The 22,917-nt window shown below is 53.2% G+C and overlaps 1 protein-coding gene and 1 long non-coding RNA gene across 2 annotated transcripts in view; both read right to left on the bottom strand.

Annotated features, from left to right (window-relative positions):
• Positions 1-8,686, bottom strand: part of CTCFL (CCCTC-binding factor like) — a 29,198-nt gene extending 20,512 nt beyond the window's left edge. Inside the window, exons 1-4 of the mRNA XM_053890113.1 lie at positions 8,144-8,686; positions 7,219-7,444; positions 3,046-3,216; positions 2,594-2,727 (exon numbers count right to left, since the gene is read on the bottom strand). Of these exons, the coding sequence (XP_053746088.1) occupies positions 2,594-2,727; positions 3,046-3,216; positions 7,219-7,444; positions 8,144-8,680 (1,068 nt within the window). The 5' untranslated portion in view covers positions 8,681-8,686. The remainder of the gene's footprint in view (positions 1-2,593; positions 2,728-3,045; positions 3,217-7,218; positions 7,445-8,143) is intronic.
• Positions 8,687-12,016: 3,330 nt separating this feature from the next.
• Positions 12,017-13,796, bottom strand: LOC109253485 (uncharacterized). Its single transcript, XR_002074420.2, has 3 exons — positions 13,400-13,796; positions 12,739-12,932; positions 12,017-12,225 (listed from the first exon to the last, which is right to left on the bottom strand). It is a non-coding gene; the product is annotated as an uncharacterized LOC109253485 (long non-coding RNA).
• Positions 13,797-22,917: the final 9,121 nt, after the last annotated feature.

Raw genomic sequence — 22,917 nt, 5'->3', positions numbered from 1 at the left:
GGCTCGGAGCCTGGAGCCCGCTTCGGGTTCTGTGTCTCCCTCTCTCTGCCCCTCCCCTGCTCACACTCTGTCTCTCTCTCTCTCTCAACAATAAACATTAAAAAGAACAAAAAGAAATAATAAAAAGCAGTAGAGTCTTCAACTAATTAGAATTATAAAAGATGCAGAAATCGGCCCGAGTTTAACCTCAGAGCGTATTTCACACACTGAAAAACATGAACCGGTCGTTATTTTTATTTTCTGTCGTGGACGAAGTTTCTCATTTGATTATGTGTGTGTGTGTGTGTGTGTGTGTGTGTGTGATCCTTTGTGGATAACGAGCAGTCATTTCGAGAGACTCTCAGGTTCAACTTCACTTTTACAAACTGAACTCTAGCGGCTCAGAGCCATACAGGATTTTATTTGCATTTCCAAGGCAACACGCATCCGATCGCTGTAAAGTTTAGCTCAGGCTGCGGTGCACACAGGGCAGAAAACATCTGTCTGCGTGAATAAAGCAGGAAGCTCGAGGCATCAGGTCTTTGATGGGACGTTTCCCTACGGGCCCTTCGAGTTCACAGTTCTGTGGACCCCCATGGCACGTGGACCAAGGGAGGCCTTGCTTTCTATCAAGGGCAGGTTCTGTGTGTCAGTGATTTGTTTATAAGATGAAACTTGGAAGTAAAAGGAAACAAATTCTAATTTGATTAACTACATATCCCAGGCAATCAGTTAAAAGGCAAACCACACACTCCCTCCCATCTGATCATTTTTGGCTTGACTGAGCGCCTTCTAGAACTGCTCTTTTTCTGCGTGTGCTCACGGCAGGCCCGTATCTGCCTTTAGCGGACACGGCCCCATCAGCCACACTCGGGCGACGGAGGTCAGAAAGCCCGCGTCAGCCCTGAGCGCCATCCCAGGAAGGCTGCGCTCGGGTCTGGCTCCCCAGTACGGGATAAGCACACGGAAGCCTGGAGAACATTCAAGAACAACAGAAGACTTGGGACGGAAAACAAGGCCCAAACCGAAAAATGCAGCTTGGATTTTTAGAAGAAAAGTGGACGTCTTTGGGTATATTAGGAGGCAAAGCGAGAAGTTTTAGCAACAACAGCACAAAAAGTTTGGGGAGCGGTGAGAGGGAGCGAAGGCGCTGTGACAGATGTCCCCCGTGGCTGCAGGGAGGAGGGGACAAGGCGCGTTGACAAGGTGTCAGGAGCGCTGTGATCTGCCTACGGCTCCGGTACCTTCCTGGTGGCCCAAGCGTCAAGGGATGGTAAGGGGGGCCCAGGCGGCTCCCCGCTCAGAACCGAGCAGCAGGGAAAGGCTTGGAAACCACACAAAAGGGGTGATGGCAGCGGCTGGGGGGTCCCTCTGTCGAGGCCGACCAGCCCTCGGGCTGCACGCGGACTGCCCACCCCCGAGAAGGGCCTCTGCCAACACACGAGCTTGCTCGGAGAGCCAGAAGGACACCAACGACGGGGCCACTCCGGGCCTCGGGTCCTCAGGCGGCTTTGAGTCCTGAAACCTCCTCTCGGGGTTTCCACACGCAGCCACCACCTTTAACTCCGATGGCAAATCCTTTTTAAAAATAGTAACAGTGGGGGGAAAAGAATTCCTGAACCAAATCCTGACCCCGTGCGCCAACTTTCCTAGTTGATGAAACACGGTTGCGCCATGACTGTATTTAAACTTGAGGCCTCCCCTTTAACTCCGTTCCTTTTGCGTGTGTGATCCCTTCCCAACTGGGCTCAGACTCAGGACAGAGGGCCGAGTCCTTAAACGGTGACCGCAGAGACCTGACGCTGGAAAGGAAGTGTCACATTCTTCTGTCATTTCATTTAGGGTGCAGCTAGGCCTGCCAGAAGGTATAAATACGAGAGAATTCAAAGGAACACGACACATAATTGGAAATCTGAGAAAGGTGGTCTGTCTGTAATTAAGACAGGAAACGGGCCGTGTCTGAATGCTCAACACAAGTCGCTTTTTATCTGACCAGGGGCCCCGGAGGTAAGGTCCAAAATTGCAGCAAAAACCCACACTGAATCTGTGTTCTATGTCAGAGCAAATACATTTTGATTTTGTAGAACTGACTACACTCCACAGAACACCGGACAGAACTTAACACACTTGAGAATTATTTCCCAAGTAAAAGTGATTATATTTGTAATTCGTACACCTTTCATGTTGCTTTCACGAGTTGGTAATAAAAAAAAAAAAATCCAATTTTCTATTTTAAACGTATAAAATAAAAACGAGTATCATTTCCCACATAGATTTCCTACGAATAATACCTTTAGCGAAACCTATTTTGTAAGAGATTCTGTTAGTGTGACTTAACTTTTGCGTCAACTTTTTAAATTTCTTGTCTGATGTTTATTTTTGAGAGAGACACAGAGTGTGAGCAGGGGAGGGGCAGAGAGAGAGAAAGGGAGACAGAGGCTTTGAAGCAGGCTCCAAACTCTGTCAGCAGAGAGCCCGACGTGGGGCTTGAACTCACAAACCATGAGATCGTGAGCTGAGCTGAAGTCGGACACTTAACCAACTGAGCCACTCAGGCGCCCCGTGTCAAGTTAGAAAGAATGCCACAAAGCCCTACGGACAAGGACGGACTTACTTCCACACTGGCATACTTGCAGATGGAACATTTAAAGGGTTTCTCGTGAGTGTGTTTATAACGTCTGTGTCGGACAAGTTCTCCACTGGTGACAAATGCCATGACACAGTCACCACACTTGTAGGGCCTGGTTCCTGTAAAATCACAAGTTCAGCCTTTTCAGATAAGATTTCGCCACAAATATCCCTAGGGATTTATAACCTATCAATTAGACTCCGTTTCAAAACGCTCTAACAATGAAGAAGAGGTCCTGTAAACCCTAACTACCCCCAGACACGTGTGAGAAGAAAATCTTCGTAACACTCGATGTTTTTAAGCACAATCGAAGAAGACAAAACCAAAGGGGTTGAAACAGACACGTTACTCTCAAGTGCAGATAGGTGGATTCGCATTCGTACGTAAACCTTAAACACGCATCCTTCATGGGAAATAATTCTTCTCCCCTGGTTTACCTGTGTGAGTGTTGATGTGATTCCGCAGAAGAGTGACCGTGCGGAAAGCTTTCAGGCACAGGTGGCACATGTGGGGCTTTTCGGTGCTGTGAGTTTTCATATGACGATTAAAACTCGAAATTCTAGAAGAGGTGAACACGCAGCTATCACAGCAGAAGGGTCGTTTTGCTTCTGCAGGAAGAAGATACAGAGTCTGTGTATTTGGAAAAATCTTTCGTTTCGATGTTGAAATTCCACTGAAACACATCAAAGTCACTCGGTACATCCTTTTTTTGGTTTTTTTTTTTACGCGTAATACGGTAACCCAACAGGAGACGTTCCATGCAAACGGTGACCGGAAGAGCTGAGGCAACTCTAGCAATAGACAAAACAGACTTAAGGCAAATAGTGTTCCAAGAGACAATTAAGGACGTTATATAACGATAACAGACTCGATCTATCACAAAGGTAGGACAGTTATAAACATATACGCGCCCCATGACACAGTCCCAAAATACTTGAAGCAAAAATTGACAGAAGTGAAGGTGGAGAGAGGCGCTTGGAGATTCCAACACCCTACTTTCAACAATGGAGAGGATCAGCAAGGAAACAGAAGACCCCCCGCCATCAACCAAACAGACGTAACAGACATCTACAGAACACCACTCAACACCAGCACGGTGGACATTATTCTCCTCACGTGCAAACGGAAACTTCCTCAGGAAAAGCCACGTGTCAGGCCACAAAACGAGCGTCAACAAATTTAAAAATATAGAAATCATATGCTCTCTGACCGTGATGGCACTAAAGTGGCAATCGGTAACAGGAGGAAGCTTGGAAAATTCACACGTGTGGAAATTAAACAGCACGCTCACAGGTGACCGATGGGTCAAAGAGGACATCACAAAGCCACTGCGAAATGCTCCGAGCTGAATGGAAGTGACACACAGCACACCAAAGCTTATAGCATGTAGCGAAAGCAGTGCTCGGAGGAGAAGTTTTAGCTGTAGACACCTACGTGAAAAAAGAAAAAGCATTTCGGGTCAATAACCTAACTTCACATCCTGAGGAACTAGAAAAGTAAGAGAAATCTAAACCCAGAGCTAGCAGAAGGAAGGAAATCATGAAGACTGGAGTGGAGATAAATGAGATCGAAGACAGAAAAACAACAGAACTGATGAAAGCAAAAATAGGTTCTTTGAAAAGATCACCACTGACAAACCTTTACCCGGACTTGCAACTGGGAAACAAACGAGACAAGTCAAATAAGCAAAAGCAGGAAGGGAAAGTGGGGACATTACTACCGACCTCACAGAGGGACAGAGCTTGTAAGAGAATACTGCGAGCCACTGTCTGCCAGCAAACCAGATAACCCAGAGAAAATGGAAAATTCTTAGAAACACACAAGCCACCATAACTGGCTCCAGAAGAAACAGAAAATCGGAATAGCGCTATAGCAAACAAAGAGATTGAGTCATTCATCAAAAAAACTACCCACAAAGAGATCCCTAGGACCAGAGGGATTTACTGGAGAATTCTACCAGGTGCTTAAAGAATTAACATCAATCCTGGGGCGCCTGGGTGGCTCAGTCGCTTAAGCGTCCGACTTCGGCTCAGGTCACGATCTCGCGGTTCGTGAGTTCGAGCCCCGCGTCGGGCTCTGTGCCGACGGCTCGGAGCCTGGAGCCTGCTTCCGATTCTCTGTCTTCGTCTCTCTCTGCCCCTCCCCCACTCGTGCTCTGTCTCTATCAAAAATAAATAAAATGTAAAAAAAAAAAAAAAAAAAGGAATTAACATCAATCCTTTTTCAAAGTTCAGGCACAAAAAAGTAGGACCCGACCATGAGGCCAGCATTACTCAGACACCAAAGACACCCATCTTCAAATCTTCAGTAGAATTCCAATAAACCAAACCCAGTAGTAGCTTATTAAAAGGATTGTGCACCAGGACCAAGTGGAATTTATCCCAGGAATGGAAGGGTGGTGGGACGTATGGAAACCAAGCAGTGCAACACGCCATATTCACAAAAGGAAGGGGAAGGAAAACGCGGTCATCTCAACAGCTTCAGAAAAAAGCACTTTACGAATTCCAACAACACCCAATAAACTTGGAATAGAAGGTTCATGGGTTGACCTGCGTTCCCCAAAAAGATACACTGAAATCCTAACGGCAAATGTCTGTAACTGTGACCTTACCTGCAAATAGGACCTTTGTAGATGTCATCACGTTTAGATGATCATGCCGGATGAGGGTGGGTCCTAATCCAGCATGATTGGTACCCGAGTGAGAACAGAAGAAACAGAGAGAGAGAGAGACACACACAGGGAAGGAGAGTTTTACGTGACAACATGGGCAGACACCAGTGATATATCCGTAAGCCAAAAAATGTCGTGATTGTGACAACGGCCAGACGCTAAGAAAAAGGCACAGAACATGTTCTTTCCTAGAACCTTCCAACAGCATGATCTCGATCTCAGGTTTCCAGCCTTTGGGACCACGAGAGAATCCATTTTTTGTCGTTTACGGCACCCAGCTTGCGGTATTTTGTTACGGCAGGCACCGGGCAACGAATACAGGCGCCAATTAAAAAATAAAAGATTTCAACAGACGTTCCTCCAGAGAAGACCTACGAGTGGCCAATAAGCACATCAAAATATATGCGACATCATCAGGCGCCAGGAAAATGCAAATCAAAACCACGATGAGATAACTCTTTACATCCACTAGGATGGCTATCGTGGTTTCAAGACGGGAAGTTAAGTGTCAGCAAGGACGGGGAGACACTGGAACCCCCTGACACCGCTGGTGGGATTGTAAATCGGGGCAGCTGCAACCGCGAGTTGCAACCGGAAGAACAGAGAGGAAGCATTCCAACAAAAGCCTGCGCGCGAACGTTCACGGCGGCACTCTGGCGATGGGTGGACGGATGGGAACAAAATAGGCTGTACCCGCGACGCAGTGCGACTCAGGAACGAAGGAACAAAGCCCTGACAAATGCTGCAACGTGGGCGAAGCTTGCAAACATCAGGCCAAGGGAAGACACCCAGACACAAAGGGGCACGTGTTTTAGGTGCATGAGTCCATGTAAGGGAAATGTCCAGAACGTCCCGATGCTACGTGGGAATACTTCGGGGGATGAAAATAGCCTGGAATTAGTGGTGAGGGTTGCACAAAATTGTGAACATATTAAAAATAAAGCGAGCTAGGAATTGGGAATTTGGGGGTACAATCTCCTGCTTTAAATACAGGAGAAACGCTATATACGGGGACACACATCATAGCAAAGGTTGCAGACTCAACCCCCTGCTGGGGCCAGAGGCGATAAACCCAAATGAATGCTTCTACCCACAGGTTAAGATCAGGTTAAGTGACTTTTGAAACTGAGTCACCTCCCCACCCCGGCCACCTGCGGCTGAGAGGAAACAGCCGAGCGTTGCCAGATTTGACTTTGCAGAAATGAGCTAGAAACTGAGATTTGAGGGACCAACTCTCTTGATTAAGTAAGTGAGACCCTGGTATTTTCTAAAAAGCTCAACAATTTTTGAGGGTCAATTTATTCTGTGGGCGGCCGCCAGGCAACCTGGGTTTTAATGTGACTCTAAGAGAGCTTCAAGGTCCTTCTTAACCTGATCTCATCACCCTCTTTGGGCACCCACCGTGGGGCTCTCCGGGAGCCGTCCACTTTACGAAGGCACATACTTCTGGAGCTACCCCCATGGGCCATCTCCTGCCGCCTGGAATGGCGATCCCGTCTTAATGGTTTCTGAGTCCTCTCCCTGAGCCTTGCCTAACATCAGATGCTCTGCTGCCTTGTGGACATCACCCCTTCTCCCGGCCCCCAGGCCCTCGCCCTCACCTTCATCAGCCCTGCATTCCCCTGCCCCCGCCTTCCCCTGCTTCCACCCGCCGGCTGCAAACTAGGGGCAGATCAGGGCCCACCTTCTCTGTTCTCACGCAGCACTTGGCAGAATTATTTTTACAGTGCCTTTAGAACATTTCTGTCCGAGACACAAAGCTCTTTGGGGTTCGATTCCCCATACAGACCATTAGCTTCAACTTTCTGCCGTTTCCTGACATTTCGGAAGCCAACCGAAAGGCGACCCCATAAAATTTCAACCCCCATCCCGTTCCCCTGAAGGAAAAGCACAGCCCCCCTGGGACGCAGGGTCTCTTACGCTAAGCGAACCGGCCTACCCTTTGCCTTTTTCTGATTGTTTGTAGAGTTGGCTTTTTCAGCACGGCCTTGACCGGAGGCAGGTCTGTCTTCCTGTTCTCCCACGTTTAAGTTTGAAATTGTCAGAACAATTTCGTCACTTCCTTCGTCTCCAGGCTTGGCTTCCACGAGAAAGAACTGCTCCTGGGTCTGGGCGCGGAACCCTCCTTCAGCAGACGGCTGGTCCTCCCCCTGACCTTTCTCAAGCTGATAAACAAAAATGAGTATTCACACAAATACTATACTCTCGATGACAATCGATAAAACTCTTTGCCGGGATGAAACCGCAGAATACGTAAAGAACAAAAAACAAAGAAGCACAGATTATTCAGTGCAACCAAAATGCTTAAGCCATAACTACTAAGCACCAAGGGTTTTGGTAAGAAAATGTCACACAATTTTAAAACAAAACAAAACACACGCACAGCACCCTGTAATATTCTAATCTAATTTTTTAACCCCTTAGAAAAGAACATGAAGGGGGCACCTGGGTGGCTCAGTCGATTGAGCGACCGACCCAACTTCGGCTCAGGTCACGATCTCACGTCTCACGGTTCGTGGGTTCGAGCCCCGCATCGGGTTCTGTGCTGACGGCTCGGGGGCCTGAAGCCTGCTTCGGATTCTGTGTCTCCCTCTCTCTCTGCCCCTCCCCACATTCTCTCTCTCGCTCTCAAAAATAAACATTAAAGCAAAAAAAGAAAAAGAAAGAAAAGAACATAAGGTCTCCCGAGATCTTCCCAGGGCATTATTTTTACCGTGCTTAATTTTAAAGTGCAATTTTTAAACTGCTTGTCCATACCCAATACCGCACCAAGAGCCACTTTTAAAAAAACAACCACAAAAAAAGAAAAGCCGCTGGGAGTTTTCCCTCTATGTACAGGGTCTGTTTATTAAAACCGGCCGTACCTTGACCGACCCGGTGCTTTCGGCCAAGCTCACCACAAACTTGGTGTCTTCGCTGGCCGCGGCCACACTGCCCTCCAGAACGTGAAGCTGCATCACCTCCAGCTCTTGCAAAGTGCACGCGTCTTCCTGGATGCTAATGGCCACGCACTGCTGGGACCCCTCGCCCAGCCACAGCAGAGACTGCTCCCCGCCGCTGGCCTGCCGGACCGCCCCCTGCACCCCTTCCCGGCCCTGCGGTGTCAGCCAGCCGACGTCCTGTAGCTGCACGTCTTCGGAGGAAAAGTGCACCGTCTGCAGGGTCACGATGTGCTTCTCGCTCTCCTCCGTGGTGAGCACCAGCTCCCGCTTCCCCTCCAGCATCTTGGGCTGGAGGAGCCCATAGGTGCCCTGGGCCTCCACATTTCCGGGGCCCAGGTGTTCCCTCCCTCTGCACGCTCCCTCTTCCTGCACCACTTCCAGGGCTTTTGCCGGCATCAACTCCCATTCTTTGATTTTGGTAAACTGCTCAGAAGGGACGGAGAGCTCAGTCCCTGCCATCGTGACGTGGCCTGTGTAAGAAAGAAGCGAGCCGTCTTGGTAGGGCACAGGGCGGTTCGATCAAGGCATGCCAAGGTCCTGGCCTCCTGCGAGTCAGGGCTAAGTTGATTCAGCCTAGGCCTGGAAGAGGCTGAGCCTAAACAGGGTTTAAGCTAAAGCCGGCATTAGTCCAGAAGATTCTAGAACCCACGGGGTTGGGCCTGAAGTCGGCTTTTGGCAAATGCACGTTCCAGGCCTGGCAAAGGGGGGTGGGGGGCGCTTAGCAGGGTCCGGGGCCGTGCACGCCGCTAGGCCTAGAAAGCTCGGGTCTGAGTGGGCTTTCAGCAAATGCATGTGCAAGGGGGGGGCCCGAGCAAACTTTCCACCACGTGGCACGTCCAGATCGAGCGCCGTCTGTGCCGCCTGGACTTTGGGCCTGGAGCCCACGCAATCTCGGCAGAGCAAGCTTCAGCCCCGGGCACGCACACCCTGGGCATTCGGGGCGCCCCCACTCCCGGTCCCACCCGACGCCGGCCCTCCACGCCTAGCCCGGGGCCCCCCTCCCCAGCCCTGCCCGCCCACACCCACGTGGCACCAGCCTGTGTCCCGGAGGGGCCTGGCGTCCAGCCCCAGGGGGGGCCCCTCACCCGGCAGGCGTGGCCTGGGCCCCAAGCCCACCCCGTCTAGACGCGGGGTGGCCTCCACCTCGAGCCAGCCGCGAGCCTTGTGCCGCCAGCTACCGCCTGCAGCTCGCAGGCCGCTTGGATGCGAGGGTCGATGCAGCAGCGCGCAGGCGCTGGGCTGGGCGGGAAAGAGGGGCTCAGCGTGCAAGGGGCGGAGCCAGGGGAGAGGGATGATGCAAGGGACGATGGGGGAGTTGGAAGGGGAGGGGCACCCTCAGGGGGAGCTGAGACCCGGATAGATATGGAGCGGAAATGGGGGCCACCTGCAAGGGGCACACGGGGGACGGATGGGGGGAAAGCATATGGGCACCTGCAGGGGGCGCGGAGAGACCCTAGGGGCAGAGTAGTGGGGGCACCTGGGTGGGAGAGGGACTAAGATGGGGGGAGGGGAATGCACGAGGGAGGGAAATGGGACCTGCAAAGGGCGCCGAGAGACCCCGGGGGCAGGTGGATGGGAAAGGGGAGTGGTGGGGGCACCTGGGGGGGGGGGGATGCACGAGGAGGGAACGTCCGGCGGGACCTGCAGGGGGCGCCGAGAGATCCCGGGGGCAGGTGGATGGGAAGGGGGAGTAGAGGGACCACCTGGGGGGGGGGCAGAGCAGAGACTTGGGGTAGGAGCGTGGATAAGGTGGGGGCGTGCCAGGGAGGGAGAACTCTGAGGAGTTGGGAAGCACGGAGTGGGTAGATGGGCAGGGGCGGTGGATGGGTAGTGGGGGAGCCCGTGGCGGGGTGGGGGGGGCTCCGGAGGTTCTGGTGAGCGGGACAGAGAATGGCAGGGAGCCCAGACAAGGGTGGGGCGTGGAAGTCCATGGAACAGAAGGGGAGAGGTAGGAAGGGGCACCGGGGAGGAGACACAGGGGGCAAGAAGGAAGCAGGGTGGAGCCGGTGGGGTTGGTGGGAGCGTGGAGGGGAGGGAGGGCTGGGCTCGGGCGGGAGTGGGAGCTGCAGATCAGCTGGCGTCTTCTCCCGATCTCCAGACCTTCCAGACCTTACCAAGTTCTTTCCCCAACATCTCAGGGCGGGCGGGAGAAGGCGGGGGAAAGCGAAGGACAAAGGGACCAGGCAGGAGCGCGCCGTGCGCCGCCCGCCGGGCTTTTCGCTTAAAAGGGCGGCTTGCCTGGTGTGCGAATTTCACCTCAATGAATTCTTTTTAATGGAAATTAATAATTTTGATGGTCTCCAGAAGGAGTTGGTTGGTGTCTTCAGCTAGGTCCAAAATCGATGCAAGTTTGGAGCGAAGGGTGATTCAGATAGTCTGCCGTACGTTGATTGGTTTTTTTTTTTTTTTTAAGGTATGGTTTTACAACATTCCAGGGAATCATCCCATTTTGTTTTCACTTTTTTCAAGATTTGAATACAATTTTAATGGAATTTTCTTGTTTGCTGATTGCGCATAAACTTATTTGGATGATGGGGGGAGGGGGTTCTGTACAGACAACGCAGGAGACGACAGTCTTGAGGAGAAGGCTCTGATGGGTTTCCAAAGCCTCAGAGGAGAAATAGTTTCTTTCTTTCTTTTTTTTTTTTTAAGTTTATTGTTTAATTAGAGATTGAGAGAGAGAGTGCAAATGGGGGAGGGGCAGAGAGGGAGAGAGAGAATCCCAAGCAGGCTCCATGCTGTCAGCACAGAGCCTGATGCAGGGCTCGAACTCGGCAGTAATGCCTTTGTGACTTAGATTCTCGGATCGCCGGTTTTAAATACTGTGTCTGGGGTTTCTGTTACGATAAGTGTACTCCACGGGGGAGATAGTTCTTTGAAGGTCGTGGGAAAACAGCGTGTTCTAACAACCGCTTTTAGATCATTTAAATGAGTTTTTCTGCTTGAACAACCCCCACCTACTTAGTGCCTTCTCTGGTAATTTTGCATTATCGCTCCAACACTCATGCGGCTAGAAAGTTTTGCCAGTGTTTAGGCCACAAATTTGTGATTAGAAATTTCAACTACTGGGGCCCCTGGGGGGCTCTGTCGGTTGGGCGTCCGACTTCGGCTCAGGTCACGATCTCATGGTTCGTGGGTTCAAGCCCCGCGTTGGGCTCTGGGCTGACAGCTAGAGCCTAGAGCGGCCTAGAGCCTGCTTCGGGTTCTGTGTCTCCTCTCTCTGCCCCTCTCCTGCTCGTGTTCTGTCGCTCTCTCTCAAAAGTGAATAAACACTAAAAAATATATTAAAAAAGAAAAGAAATTTCAACTACCAATTAAAAATGAAAATTTTAAAGGAGATATAAGGCCAAGTGGGAGGATGGCCATGGAGAGGGGAAACCAAGGTAGACTTGGAGGAGAAATGTAGGGGCTTAAGGAGAGACAGGGAGAGATGAGCGGGGGGTAGGGGGGTGGCAAGGAGATACGGCAGGAAGAGAGCTGCCTGGGTGGGGCGGGGAGGGTGACATGGATGGAAGGGAGGCAGGAGGTAAAGCAGAAGAGACAAACCTACGGTTTTCTAAACTTTGCTCCTGAAGTGGGAAGTTGCCCCAAAGATTGTATTTGTTTTCTTTCCTCTTGGCAGACGTTCTTGGGAGCCACCAGGGGAAGCCATCTTGGAACCCATTAGGGGGCTGGCCAAGGAAAACCCCTTTGGAGCCTCTGAGGGGCCCTGTTTGAGGGGCCTCTGAGGGGACACCTCAGAAGGTCGCCTTCCTTCAGGAGGGTCCAGGCAGCCCCACTGACCAGGGAAAGGAGAGGAGCCTTGGCGAGTGGATCACGACGAAGGAAAACCACCGTCGGGGCCGTGAGGTGGCCGACGTTGAAACAGCGTTCCCGGGCCAGGCTGCCAGCCTGACTGTGCCTGTGGATGGGGTTAAAAGATCTGGGCAACGGTGTTTGGAGCCGCCGTGTAGCCCGGACTCGATCCCAAGGCAGTGGGCACGTCTGGCAGTCTCTGGAAGAATCTGGAAAGTCAAGGTCACATTTTAGCGGTGTCGGCATCTTTGGGCCACAACTGGCTGTAAGTACGCGCTGCTCCGATCCCCGTTCCCTGTGGAATCTGAACTGACTCTTCCCTTCGGACTCCACAGACCTCCCTGTGTTGGCGGATAACATTTGGAGGGAGACACCCCAGGAGGGAGATGCTGGCTTTCTGCCAAAAGGCCCGGGGAGCCCAGGAGACTAGAAATGTAAGAGGTGGGATCCCATTTGTCCCTGAGCGTGTGCAGAGCTTTCTGCCAGGTGGACTCACGATCCCTGCTGCTTAGGGCATCGAGATAGAGCACGAGGCAGGTTGCCTGCATTTAGTCTAGAATGAAATAAACAATTAACTCCTGGGCCCACGACCTTCCCGTCAAACTCACACTCCTCAGATTCGCCTCCGTTCCTTCCTTGATCTGCCCTCCCCTGTCCCTCTTTGCAAACCTTTTTCCAGCGATTCCCGGTCCCCGCTCCATTCTGACCCACCTCCTACTTACCCCTCAAGTGGCCTCGACAGACGTAAACTGGGCTGTGTGTCTGCTGGGCCTCGAACCCGGAGCTTTGCTTTGCGCGTCGTAGGTGGCCCCCGGTGTGCCCGTGGCTATGGCATATCCTCTCCCGGAGGCAAGTGCTCCTTCGTCTCCTCACGGTGCCCAGGGTGGTGATGGGCCAGCCCGGGTTCACCCAGTGCCTGTCGTAGAATTGCCGGTCACTTGCCTCCCCTGATAGTGATGCTTACGATGCCTTTTGTCCTGGGTCCCCTGCCCGCCCGGCGGGTTCCTTGAAGGTTCTCGCAGCCCTCTGTAACATTGTCGTTTTAGCGTTTGGGGCGGTATTGTTCCCTGGGGGGGGGGGGTCCGTGTCATCAGCCCTCGGTCAGCCAGCGTGGCTCCAAGCAGAGAAGGGTCCTGGCCGAGTATATGGTGCATAGCACACAAAATACAGCAGGTGGGGAAGGCCACGCTAGGGCTTGGCTGCGGGAAGCAGATGTTCGAGTACCTTCTGTTCAGAGGCTCTCTTGGCTTACCAGCATTACCTCCAGGGCATGCTTGCGACCAAGCAGGCATGTCCCACGTGTGGGACGGATATGATCCATAATGCTACTCAGAAATGTCATAGATTTAAACAGAGATAGCGAAATGGCCGCTATAAAACTACCTTGGAAGTTAGAAATAAGTCAGGGTCCTGTAGGGCAGCAGGGAACGAGGGAGGCCAGCGGGTGCTACCGCCGTCTTTCGAGATTCTTCTGTCTGCTCTGTGCTTCTCAAGTTTAGTGTCACCAGCCTTGCCGCTCAACAGCTCCCTAGGCCCCTGACCTGAGCGCAGAATCTTCCCGAGGCACGTGGTAAGCGCTTCGGTATCTGAAGTTCCCAAGGGGTAAAAGACCTCAATGATGACATGGTGTGAGAAAGGCTGGAATTGTCGTCAGGTCTACACCGGGAAGGGGCCGTGAGCCGAGGGAGCTAAGCACTTGGCCTGAGTTAGCTCTCGAGTCATCCGGGTAACCTAGGAGGGGGCGATGTCACAACCCCCTTTTTTCCAGTGAAAAGAACAGAAAGGCTAAGAAACGTGCTCAATTCTCAGGAAGAGGAGGAGAGTTAATTACTACTTTGTCCGATGCTAGGATCGGAGAGGAGGCCCCAACTTTTTCTTCTTTCCGCGCGGCTGGCTGTTCTATTTATTTATGTTACTCTGAAGCCTGATAACAACTGGTATGTGAACTGCGATTTAATCCACTCTTAATGATGCGTTGGGCTTCCCCCAAGTCATAAAGATAACTTGTACCCAAAAAGTACATAAACAGCCTAGCTCCTCTGCCTAAAGTGTTTTTGCTATCACTGATTTCAGCCAATGGGTGGCAAAGGAGTGTCCGTTTTCGAACACGCCAGCCAACCTGTTGGGCAAACGTTGTTTTTTATACGGATCGTTACACTTTGAACTTCGGTGTGAACACAGAGCGTATGTACTTTTATTTAATGAGCAGCTCGGAATCACTCATGGACTTGGCCACAGGGGTGAGGCGTTTGGGGACACAGGAGGCACAGAAAAGAATTCTTAAAATTGTGTAGAATGTTCCTGAGAAGGGAAGAGGCAGGGTCCAAGCAGGGGAATGTGACTATCGTGCAAACGTGTTCCAGGTGTTCCGGAACTGTCTAGAACTTTATCCTTAAAATTTCTGCCTTGTCCTGCTTGTACGAGAAGCAGCATTTGGGAAATAAATAGATCATAAGTAAAAGCTTTATTACATTTAGTCTGGTTAAAGGGAGTCTGACAACAAACATCTTGGGGGAGAAATCTGGATATGCGTACTCCAGCCCATTAACGGTGGTTAATTTGGGGGCTGGGGGGCTGAAGGAGCCAATATGAAGGACTTTTTTTCTCTGCATAATTTCTTTAAGTAGTACCTTTAGCTGGTGCAGAAGAAGAGGTGATCTCCTGGGGCGCCTGGGTGGCTCAGTCGGTTAAGCGTCCGACTTCAGCTCAGGTCACGGTCTCACAGTGCGTGAGTTCAAGCCCTGCGTCTGGCTCCACACCGCCTGTGCGGACGCCGCTTGGGATTCTCGCTCTCCCCTCTCTCTCTGCCCCTCCCCCGTTCGTGCTTTTTCTCTCTCTCAAAATGAATAAATAAACTTTAAAAACAAACCGACACAACCCAAAGAACGCCATCCCTAAATCTTCTGGCACAGGGCAGATGGAGAGCTCCTTTTTACATTTGTGTATTTCTCAAAGAGGTTTAGCACTAGAGAAAGGTCTAGATTTGGTGGCAGGGTTCGATGGTGCCCGGCTGTGTGCTAACCAGAGGCTGATACGCCGAGAACTGGAAGGCGGTGACGCTCGACACCCGTTGGCGCCGAGGACGCTTCGGGGATGTCCTCCTTTCCACGGAAGTTGCTCCTGCCAAGGTCAGAGGTGAGCCCGAAGTCACGGCTTTATGCTCAGTTCCCAGGACTCGCCTTACTCGACCTTCCGGGGCCATTTAATACCGTGGGCCTCTCGCTCCTCTTTCCTACTCGGCTCTTCCCTCGCGTGTGTGACTATGTGAGCTTACATGGCGAAGGGGACTTTGCAGACGTGACGAAGTTAGGGATGTTGATGCAGGGAGATTTCCTCATCTCTAGCTGGGGGGGGAGGGGGTGCGGTATCATCACAAGGAGCCTTGTAAGAACGAGGCAGGAGGGACAGAGCCAGAGAAAAGGACACGTGGTCATGGAAGCAGAGAGAGATGGGGGGGGGGGCACTGCTGGCTTCAAAGGAGGAGGAAGGGGCCAGGAGCTAAAGCGTGTGGACACCTTGGGAGGCTGGAAAAGACCGGGGAACGGATTCTGCTGTAGAGCCTCCAGGAGGCGTGTGGTTCTGCTGACTCACTTTAGACTCCCGGCCTCCAGAATGCGAGAGAACAAACGCGTGTCCCTTCAGGCCACTCGGCGGGCGGCTCTGTGTTACATCAGCAGCAAGAAACTAGTACCCTTGCACCCGGAGACCCCATCCCTCTGGTCCCCGGCTCCCTCAACGGGGTGGCTGTTCCTCTACCCCCTGTGGGACGGTGTTCAACCTTCCCCTCCCCGTGGCCTTCCTGACCTCCCTGTGGCTTTTTTGTTGTGTTGTTTAAAAATTTTTTAAAAAAATACTTATTTACTTTTGAGAGAGGGAGACAGACCGCGAACGGGGGACGGGCAGAGAGAGGGAGACACAGAATCCGAAGCAGGCTCCGGGCTCCGAGCCGTCGGCCCAGAGCCCGACGCGGGGCTCGAACTCGTGGACCAGGAGGTCATGACCTGAGCCGACATCGAGTGATCAACCGACTGAGCCCCCCAGGCGCCCCTGATCTCTCTGTTTAACACCAAACCCCCATAGGCCTTTGGCAGCCCCGTTTTCTTCAGCTTTTGAATGTTGCTGGCACCTTCCCCCCAGACTGAATGCTCATGGTCTGCTAATGACAAATGTTGCCAAAATGCCAGCTCCGCCCGGGGCCAGGGGCCTTTCCGTGTCACCTTCTGCTGTTTGCTCCCTCCCCGGGACTGGATCGACGCCCGCCACCTGTGAGGCACTCGCCCGCTGTCCGCCGAATGAATGAACACGAACGGAGAGTTGAGCAATCATTTTACACAATAGTTTTACCTGGTCCTGGGAGCTGAGTGTCCAAAACAAACGAGCGGTGGGTTCGGTTTACCGTTCCGTTTCGCTGTCGATATTGTTTGACGTCAGAGGCGTCTGACGTTCCTTCAAGATCTCCGTTTGTAGAAGGGGCAAAGGCCGCGTGTCACAGTAAAACAGTATAATGTGGACTCCCCCCGACTGAGCTGAGACTATGTTCAGAGTTTACCTGGTCTGCCCAGGGGGTAGCTCTGGCTTTTGACTGACCCACGTCCCAAAATTCATTTCTACAGAATGAAAAGTCAGGATCGTTACTCTGGAAAGGCGAAGGGACGGTATTCGCTCGGGGCAAGGGTCTACGTTTAGGGTGACAGAGGACTCGGGAGAGGTGGCTTTGCCCTCCTTGGTTGTGGGCTGCCTGCTGAGACACTGCTCTTTTTTTTTTTTTTTTAATGTTTATTTTTGAGAGATAGAGACAGAGTAGGGGAAGGTCAGAGAGAGAGGGAGACACAGATTCTGAAGCAGGCTCCAGTCTCTGAGCTGTCAGCACAGAGCCTGATGCACAGAGCCTGACGTGAGGCTCGAACTCACGAACCATGAGATCGTGACCTGAGTGGAAGCTAGATGCTTAACCGACTGAGCCCCCAGGTGCCCCTATCCGTGGCTGTGGACCGCCTGCTGAGATGCTGCTCTTCTACTGTGAACAGTCTGCTTTTCACTCGGGGGTCCTCAGGGCTGTGCTCCCAGCCAAATATTTGTGGGAGGAGGGAAGGAAGAGAGGGAGGGAGGAAGAGAGGGAGGGAGGAAGAGAGGGAGGGAGGAAGGGGGGAAGGGAGGGAGGGAGGGAGGGGGGAAGGGAGGGAGGGAGGGGGGAAGGGAGGGAGGAAGGGGGAAGGGAGGGAGGGAGGAAGGGGGGAAGGGAGGGAGGGAGGAAGGGGGGAAGGGGGGAAGGGAGGGAGGGAGGGAGGAGTGAACACTTTGGAAAGCAGCTGGAGGGGCACCTGGTGGCTCAGTCGGTTAAGCGGCCGACTTCGGCTCAGGTCACAATCTCACATTTGGGGGTTCGAGCCCCGTGTTGGGCTCTGTGCTGATGGCTCGGAGCCTGGAGCCTGTTTCGGATTCTGTGTCTCCTTCTCTCTCTGCCCTTCCCCCTCTCATGCTCTGTCTCTGTCTCTCAAAAAATAAAGAGAAGAAAAGCAGATGAAAGCTCTGGATGAGTGTGGCGGTGCTGGCCGATAAACGGGGGTCCCAGAGGCTGCCTCTGACCCGAGGGGAGAGGACTCTGTTTAGAGCGACCCGGGTCCGCACTCCTGAGGCGGAGCCGTCCGCGTACTGCGGGTGGAAAGGGGACCCGTCTACGCGGTAACTGAGCCGCTCTGGTCAGAAGGGAAGAATTCACCTGTTTTGGTTTTGCGTTTGTTGTTGGTTTGTTGTTTGAAGGGGTGGGGCGTGGGGGGGAAAGAGCAGAGGGGAAGGGGGCACAGGGAGGGCCCAGTGATCCTGGGAGATGGCTCGAACATCGCTTACAGGGCTATGTTGGTAAACGACAGGGGGTGGGTATCTCCTCCCAACCGCCAACGAGCTCTGCACACACAAAGGCCTTGGGCCATGGCTTGGGGTGTGTGTGTGTGTGTGTGTGTGCACGCGTGCAGGCCGGGCCCCACGTCTGTGAGGTTGCACGGAATTAGCCCGAACTGGGAGCTTGGGCACAGAGACCACCATAAGGATTCTGGCTCTGTTTCTCAATTTTTTGGTTGTGAAAATAGTTATAGGTTCACAGAACGTTGCAAAAAAAAGTCCCCTGTGCACGCGTGTGTGGTTCTGCGGCACGTGTAGATCCGTGTAGCCGGCAGCGCCATCCGGTCACCCCCTCGCCCCGGGGACCCCTCGTGCCCCCTCGCAGCCGTGCCGGCCTCCCCGGGACACAGCGACCTGTGCGAAGCCTCCCGCCGACTCATCGAGATCGGAAGGCCGTCTGGGCTCCTGCACTAGGCCCGATGTCACTGAAATAACACCGACTGGATCCTAAGTAGCTCATGTTCTAGAAGACTCTCAGCTCGCAGAATCAGGGGGTGCCCAGCCCTCCCTGCGCAGGAGGCAGCCTCTGACAACGGGGCGCACCGGGGCCGGGGACCGAGGTCGGGTGTTCCCGGGGACCGGGAAACAAGGCCTCACGTTGCCGAGCCCCACGGAGGTGCCACGTGGGCAGATCCACTTCTCTGCACCCCAGAACCCTACCCGGTGCCCCGTGGCGGTGACCGCTTACACGAGGCACCCCAAGGTTACGGATATGTTCTGGATTAATCACACATTTTTAAATGCAGAGAGCGGGAGACAAAGCCGTTTGCCTTTAGGGACCAGGCAAGTCTCTGACCCTCGGCCGCTAGAGGCGGGATGGGTGTCCTCCCCCAAGGGAATTAGTGCTCCCGGCTCGTCCGCAGCCACAGAAAGGTGCACACGTGTCTTGTTTTTCTAGAGAAGCCAGGACCTGGCGTAAGCAAACTCTCCTGATTTTTAAGCAGTGGCAGCTAATTAACAGAAATGTGACGCCCTCTTGTGAACCAAACAAAATAGACGCTGGAACCAGATTTGGCCCAAGCCAGCTGGTGACCTCGACTCTGGGACCTTTTCCCATGGGCGCTCATTATGCAGTCACAGGATGAGAAAACACAGAGAGAGGAGTTGGACGGTTGGCGCCTCGGTAGCACTTGGAAGCACTCGATTAATTCATTAAGTCGTTGTTTTTCTCAAACGAGGGCTCGGAAACGACAATAACGAATGTTTGTATAGCGCACCTCGGCTCACCAAAGCCGCGTTGGCATTCGCTTCTTCCAGTCACCTCCTGGGGGGCGGGGTGTGGATAGCTTGGCTGAGGGCGCAGGGCTGGGAGGTGTGCACGGAATCAGGGTGGCGAGGGGCACCCAAGGGCTCCTGCCAGGCCCCCCACCCCCACCCCGCTGCATGGCGGCTGTGTCAGCGGGTCAGACCAAAGACACAGTGAGCTTTTCCCACTTGGGCGATGCCAGACCTATGGACTTGAGACTGAGAGCCTAGTGAAGCGTCTTGAGGGACTTTCACGTGGAATTTAGACTACGTACCGTTTCAACTGTGTTCAGAGCCCAAGCCCCTCATTTCCCGTCGGCCACCCAGGGGCCCCACAATTTACATGTTAGAAGCTCCTTTTCTTGGAGCGCCTGGGTGGCTCAGTCGGTTAAGCGTCCGACTCTTGATCTCAGCTCAGGTCTCGATCTCAGGGTCCTGAGTTCAGGCCCCTGCGTCGGGCTCCATGCTGGGCGTGCGGCTTACTTAAAGGAAAAAAAAAGTCCTTTTCTGCCTTTAATTCTTGTCTCGTGGCTCTTTGTCCCCTGCAGAGAGCCTAGGGCAGTGCTTTAGACTTCATAATTGTAATTGCGATCGCCGCTGATCCGGAGGTCTGTCGCCCTGCCATCTGCTGACGGCAAAGGTGTCGCTCTGCGGAGGGGGTGTCACAGGACTGGCCAGGTGGAGGCGGGGCAAGCGACCGTCTGCCTCTGCAGGTCTCAGGGAGCTGGGATTACTTTCTTATCCGGTTACCATTTACGGAGATGCTCCCTGGGCATGTATTTAGTCTTGACTCTTTTATTTTTATTTTTTTATTTTTTTTTTAACGTTTATTTATTTTTGAGACAGAGAGAGACAGAGCATGAACGGGGGAGGGGCAGAGAGAGGGAGACACAGAATCGGAAGCAGGCTCCAGGCTCTGCGCCGTCAGCCCAGGGCCCGACGCGGGGCTCGAACTCACGGACCGCGAGATCGTGACCTGAGCCGAAGTCGGCCGCTTAACCGACTGAGCCACCCAGGCGCCCCTAGTCTTGACTATTTTAAACAGCCCGGGCTGAGGCGTAAGGAAATCAGTCTTTGGTTTGTTGACCTTGAACATTTGATCCAGAAGGAGGCCAAGGTGCTGGCTCCTTCGTTTCAGGCTGCAGGCTCCATCCACCCTGGCTCCCAGCGTCTACCCCACCCAGCTCCCGCCTCAGCTCAGACCTCACACCAGCTGTGTCCCCACTGGTGCCACGCTCCAGCCCCGTGCTTCCTCGGAAATGCCAAACCCGTGCCCACGTGGGAGGTCTCCTCCCTCAGAGGTCAACGTGATGGCTCCTTCTTATCACAACTGCCCTCTCCCCTGTCTGACTGCGAATTAGAACGCTCCCTCCCCAACGTATGATTTCGAACACATCCCGCAGTTGAAAATCTCCTTTATCTGAATTCTGTTTATTGTTGGCTCGCCTTCGGGACGTAGCCCCAGGAGGCCAGGGCTGTCTTGTTCAGCCCCGTCACACAGAGCCTTGAACAGTGCCCGGCCTCCATCTGCGGAATGACCTGGAAGAATCCAAATAGCAATGTGCGTTTAAGTCCTGAGTTCCTGCCGTGAACCAGAGTGAGGCACAGCTGATGCTCTTGGCCTTGACGACAGTAGACCTCACCCAGCTCACCCTTCCCCCTGGTGCTCCCTGTGCAAATGAACAAACGCGCCCTCCCCCCCCTCCCGGACACACAGCGTTCCGGAGAACCGGAGTGGACCGGGTTCAAGTGAACCCGTACGCCTTTTGTCCTACGGCCTAACTTAGAGCCTTAGGAGTGCTTGCTTCCTGAGCGTTGTCTCTGGCCTGTCTCCAGCAATCTGTCAGGAAGTTATGGACCGAGTGCCCTTCAGCAATTCGGCTGGACTTGGGTTGCTTTCGAAAGATGAATTTAGAGGCAATTTTCCAAGCACCAGCAGCCGTCACATAAACGGAGACAGAAGACTACTGACTCCTTGCCTGGGCACCGACGGGCCCTCGCGCCAGTGGGAGCTGGGTGCCGGGTCTTAGTGATGAATCCTGGGAATCGGCGGCTTAGAAACCGGTTCGCTTCCCGCTGCTTTTGCTGACACGGGGGAGTGCGGGGCGAGGTCTGGCTGCTTGAGGGTGGAGTCCGAACGGGGCCAGGCGTGGAAGTTAAGCTGAGCAGAAGCGACGGAAGGGGCAGGCTTCAAGGACATCTGTGCTCTTAGCGGCATCGCGATGTTCATCTCGTGTGATGGAACGCTTCTGAGTCTGCATTGTCAGTACAGACATTAAGGCTGTAATGGCTATTGACGTCTATTCTAGGTAATCACGCCTGGAGATACCACGGGACATTTTTCATAGGGGCTCTAATCTGCGAGTGGAAGTTTCTCGGTGCGGTCACTATCTGCAAAAATGTCAAACTTACACGCGCTAATATTTATAAGGTGGCATTTGTGGGTTTGCATTTTTTTTTTTTTTTTGGCCGTTGTTTGTGTGACATTTTGCTTTGTTAATTGCTGCGCTTCGTCAGGGGTTGATGTCGCGGGATGACTGATGGCACAGGGTGGTGGGGCTGGGGATCACCCTGGAGCTGTTGTGCAGGCTCCGGGTCTGACTTCCAGCCTTGAATGTCCGGAAATATGATGGTCAGGACCCCATGGTGGAACATCCCAGACTCAGAAGATATTGGTGTATCAACCAGGGTGCCGATGTCTTTATTTCCAATAAATGCTCCCTTCCTAGAGGGCCAGACCCCTCTCTGCCATCCGGGTGCCCCGTTCTTCACAGCTACCGTGGGTAGGGACAGCCATGATGGGATGGAAGGACAGACCTGGTACAGAATCCCAGCTCCAGTAACGACCCTGGTGACACCAAAACCTTTCCGAGCCTGTTTCCTCAGTTGCACGACGGCTACCATGGTTCCTACTCTCAGGGCAGCTGAGAAGATTAAACAAGAAGATGTGTTCAACTGTTGGGTCCAGGAAGAAGCACTGAATGGTTTTAATGCGACAGCCAGACGCAGGGGTGACTTCGGAGCCCGTGTGTGGATTCCTATCCCAGCCGCAGTCCCCTGGAATAAGCTGTTTCGTATTTCTGAGATTTGGTTTCCTCATCTAAACATTGGGATCAAGGGGCGCCTAGGGGGCTCGGTCGGTCGAGCATCCAACTTCGGCTCAGGTCACGAGCTCACAGTCCGTGGGTTCGAGCCCCGCGTCGGGCTCTGTGCTGACAGCTCGGAGCCTGGAGCCTGCTTCGGATTCTGTCCTTCTCTCTCTGCCCCTCCCCCGCTCACGCTCTGCCTCACGCTGTCTCTCAAAATACACAAATGTAAAAAATATAAATAAAATAAACGTGGGGATCGGGATGTTGTCTACCTCACAGACTTGCTGCTGCCTTGAACTCGACACGGTGCGGAAAGCAGGTGGCACAGTGACCGTGGCGGCCGGACCCGGTAAGGAAGGGCTCAGCTGAATGGAGGCCGCCATCATTATCATAATACTTCCGGCCGTGGTGGTAGAAATTGGAGCAGCTTCGTGGCACCACCAGCACCAAAAGCAAAACAGCCTCGAGACGAAGGTCGCTCAGTGAGAACAGAATCGAGCAGAGAGGTGGACTGTCTAGGACAGAGCTTCCCGACGCTGGCACCACTGACATTTGGGCTGGATGATTCTGGGGGAGGGGGACGTCCTGTGCAAAACAGACGGTTTAGCAGCGTCCCTGGCCTCGGCCCACGCGATGCCAGCGGCAGCACCCGGTTGTGACCGCCAGAGA

Source organism: Panthera pardus, unplaced genomic scaffold, assembly GCF_024362965.1.
Source record: "Panthera pardus isolate Hobbes unplaced genomic scaffold, ASM2436296v1 HiC_scaffold_25, whole genome shotgun sequence".
In the NCBI taxonomy this organism is placed as follows: domain Eukaryota; kingdom Metazoa; phylum Chordata; class Mammalia; order Carnivora; family Felidae; genus Panthera; species Panthera pardus.
The sequence above is the reverse complement of the archived record's forward strand: the minus strand, read 5'-3'. Positions and strand labels throughout refer to the sequence as shown.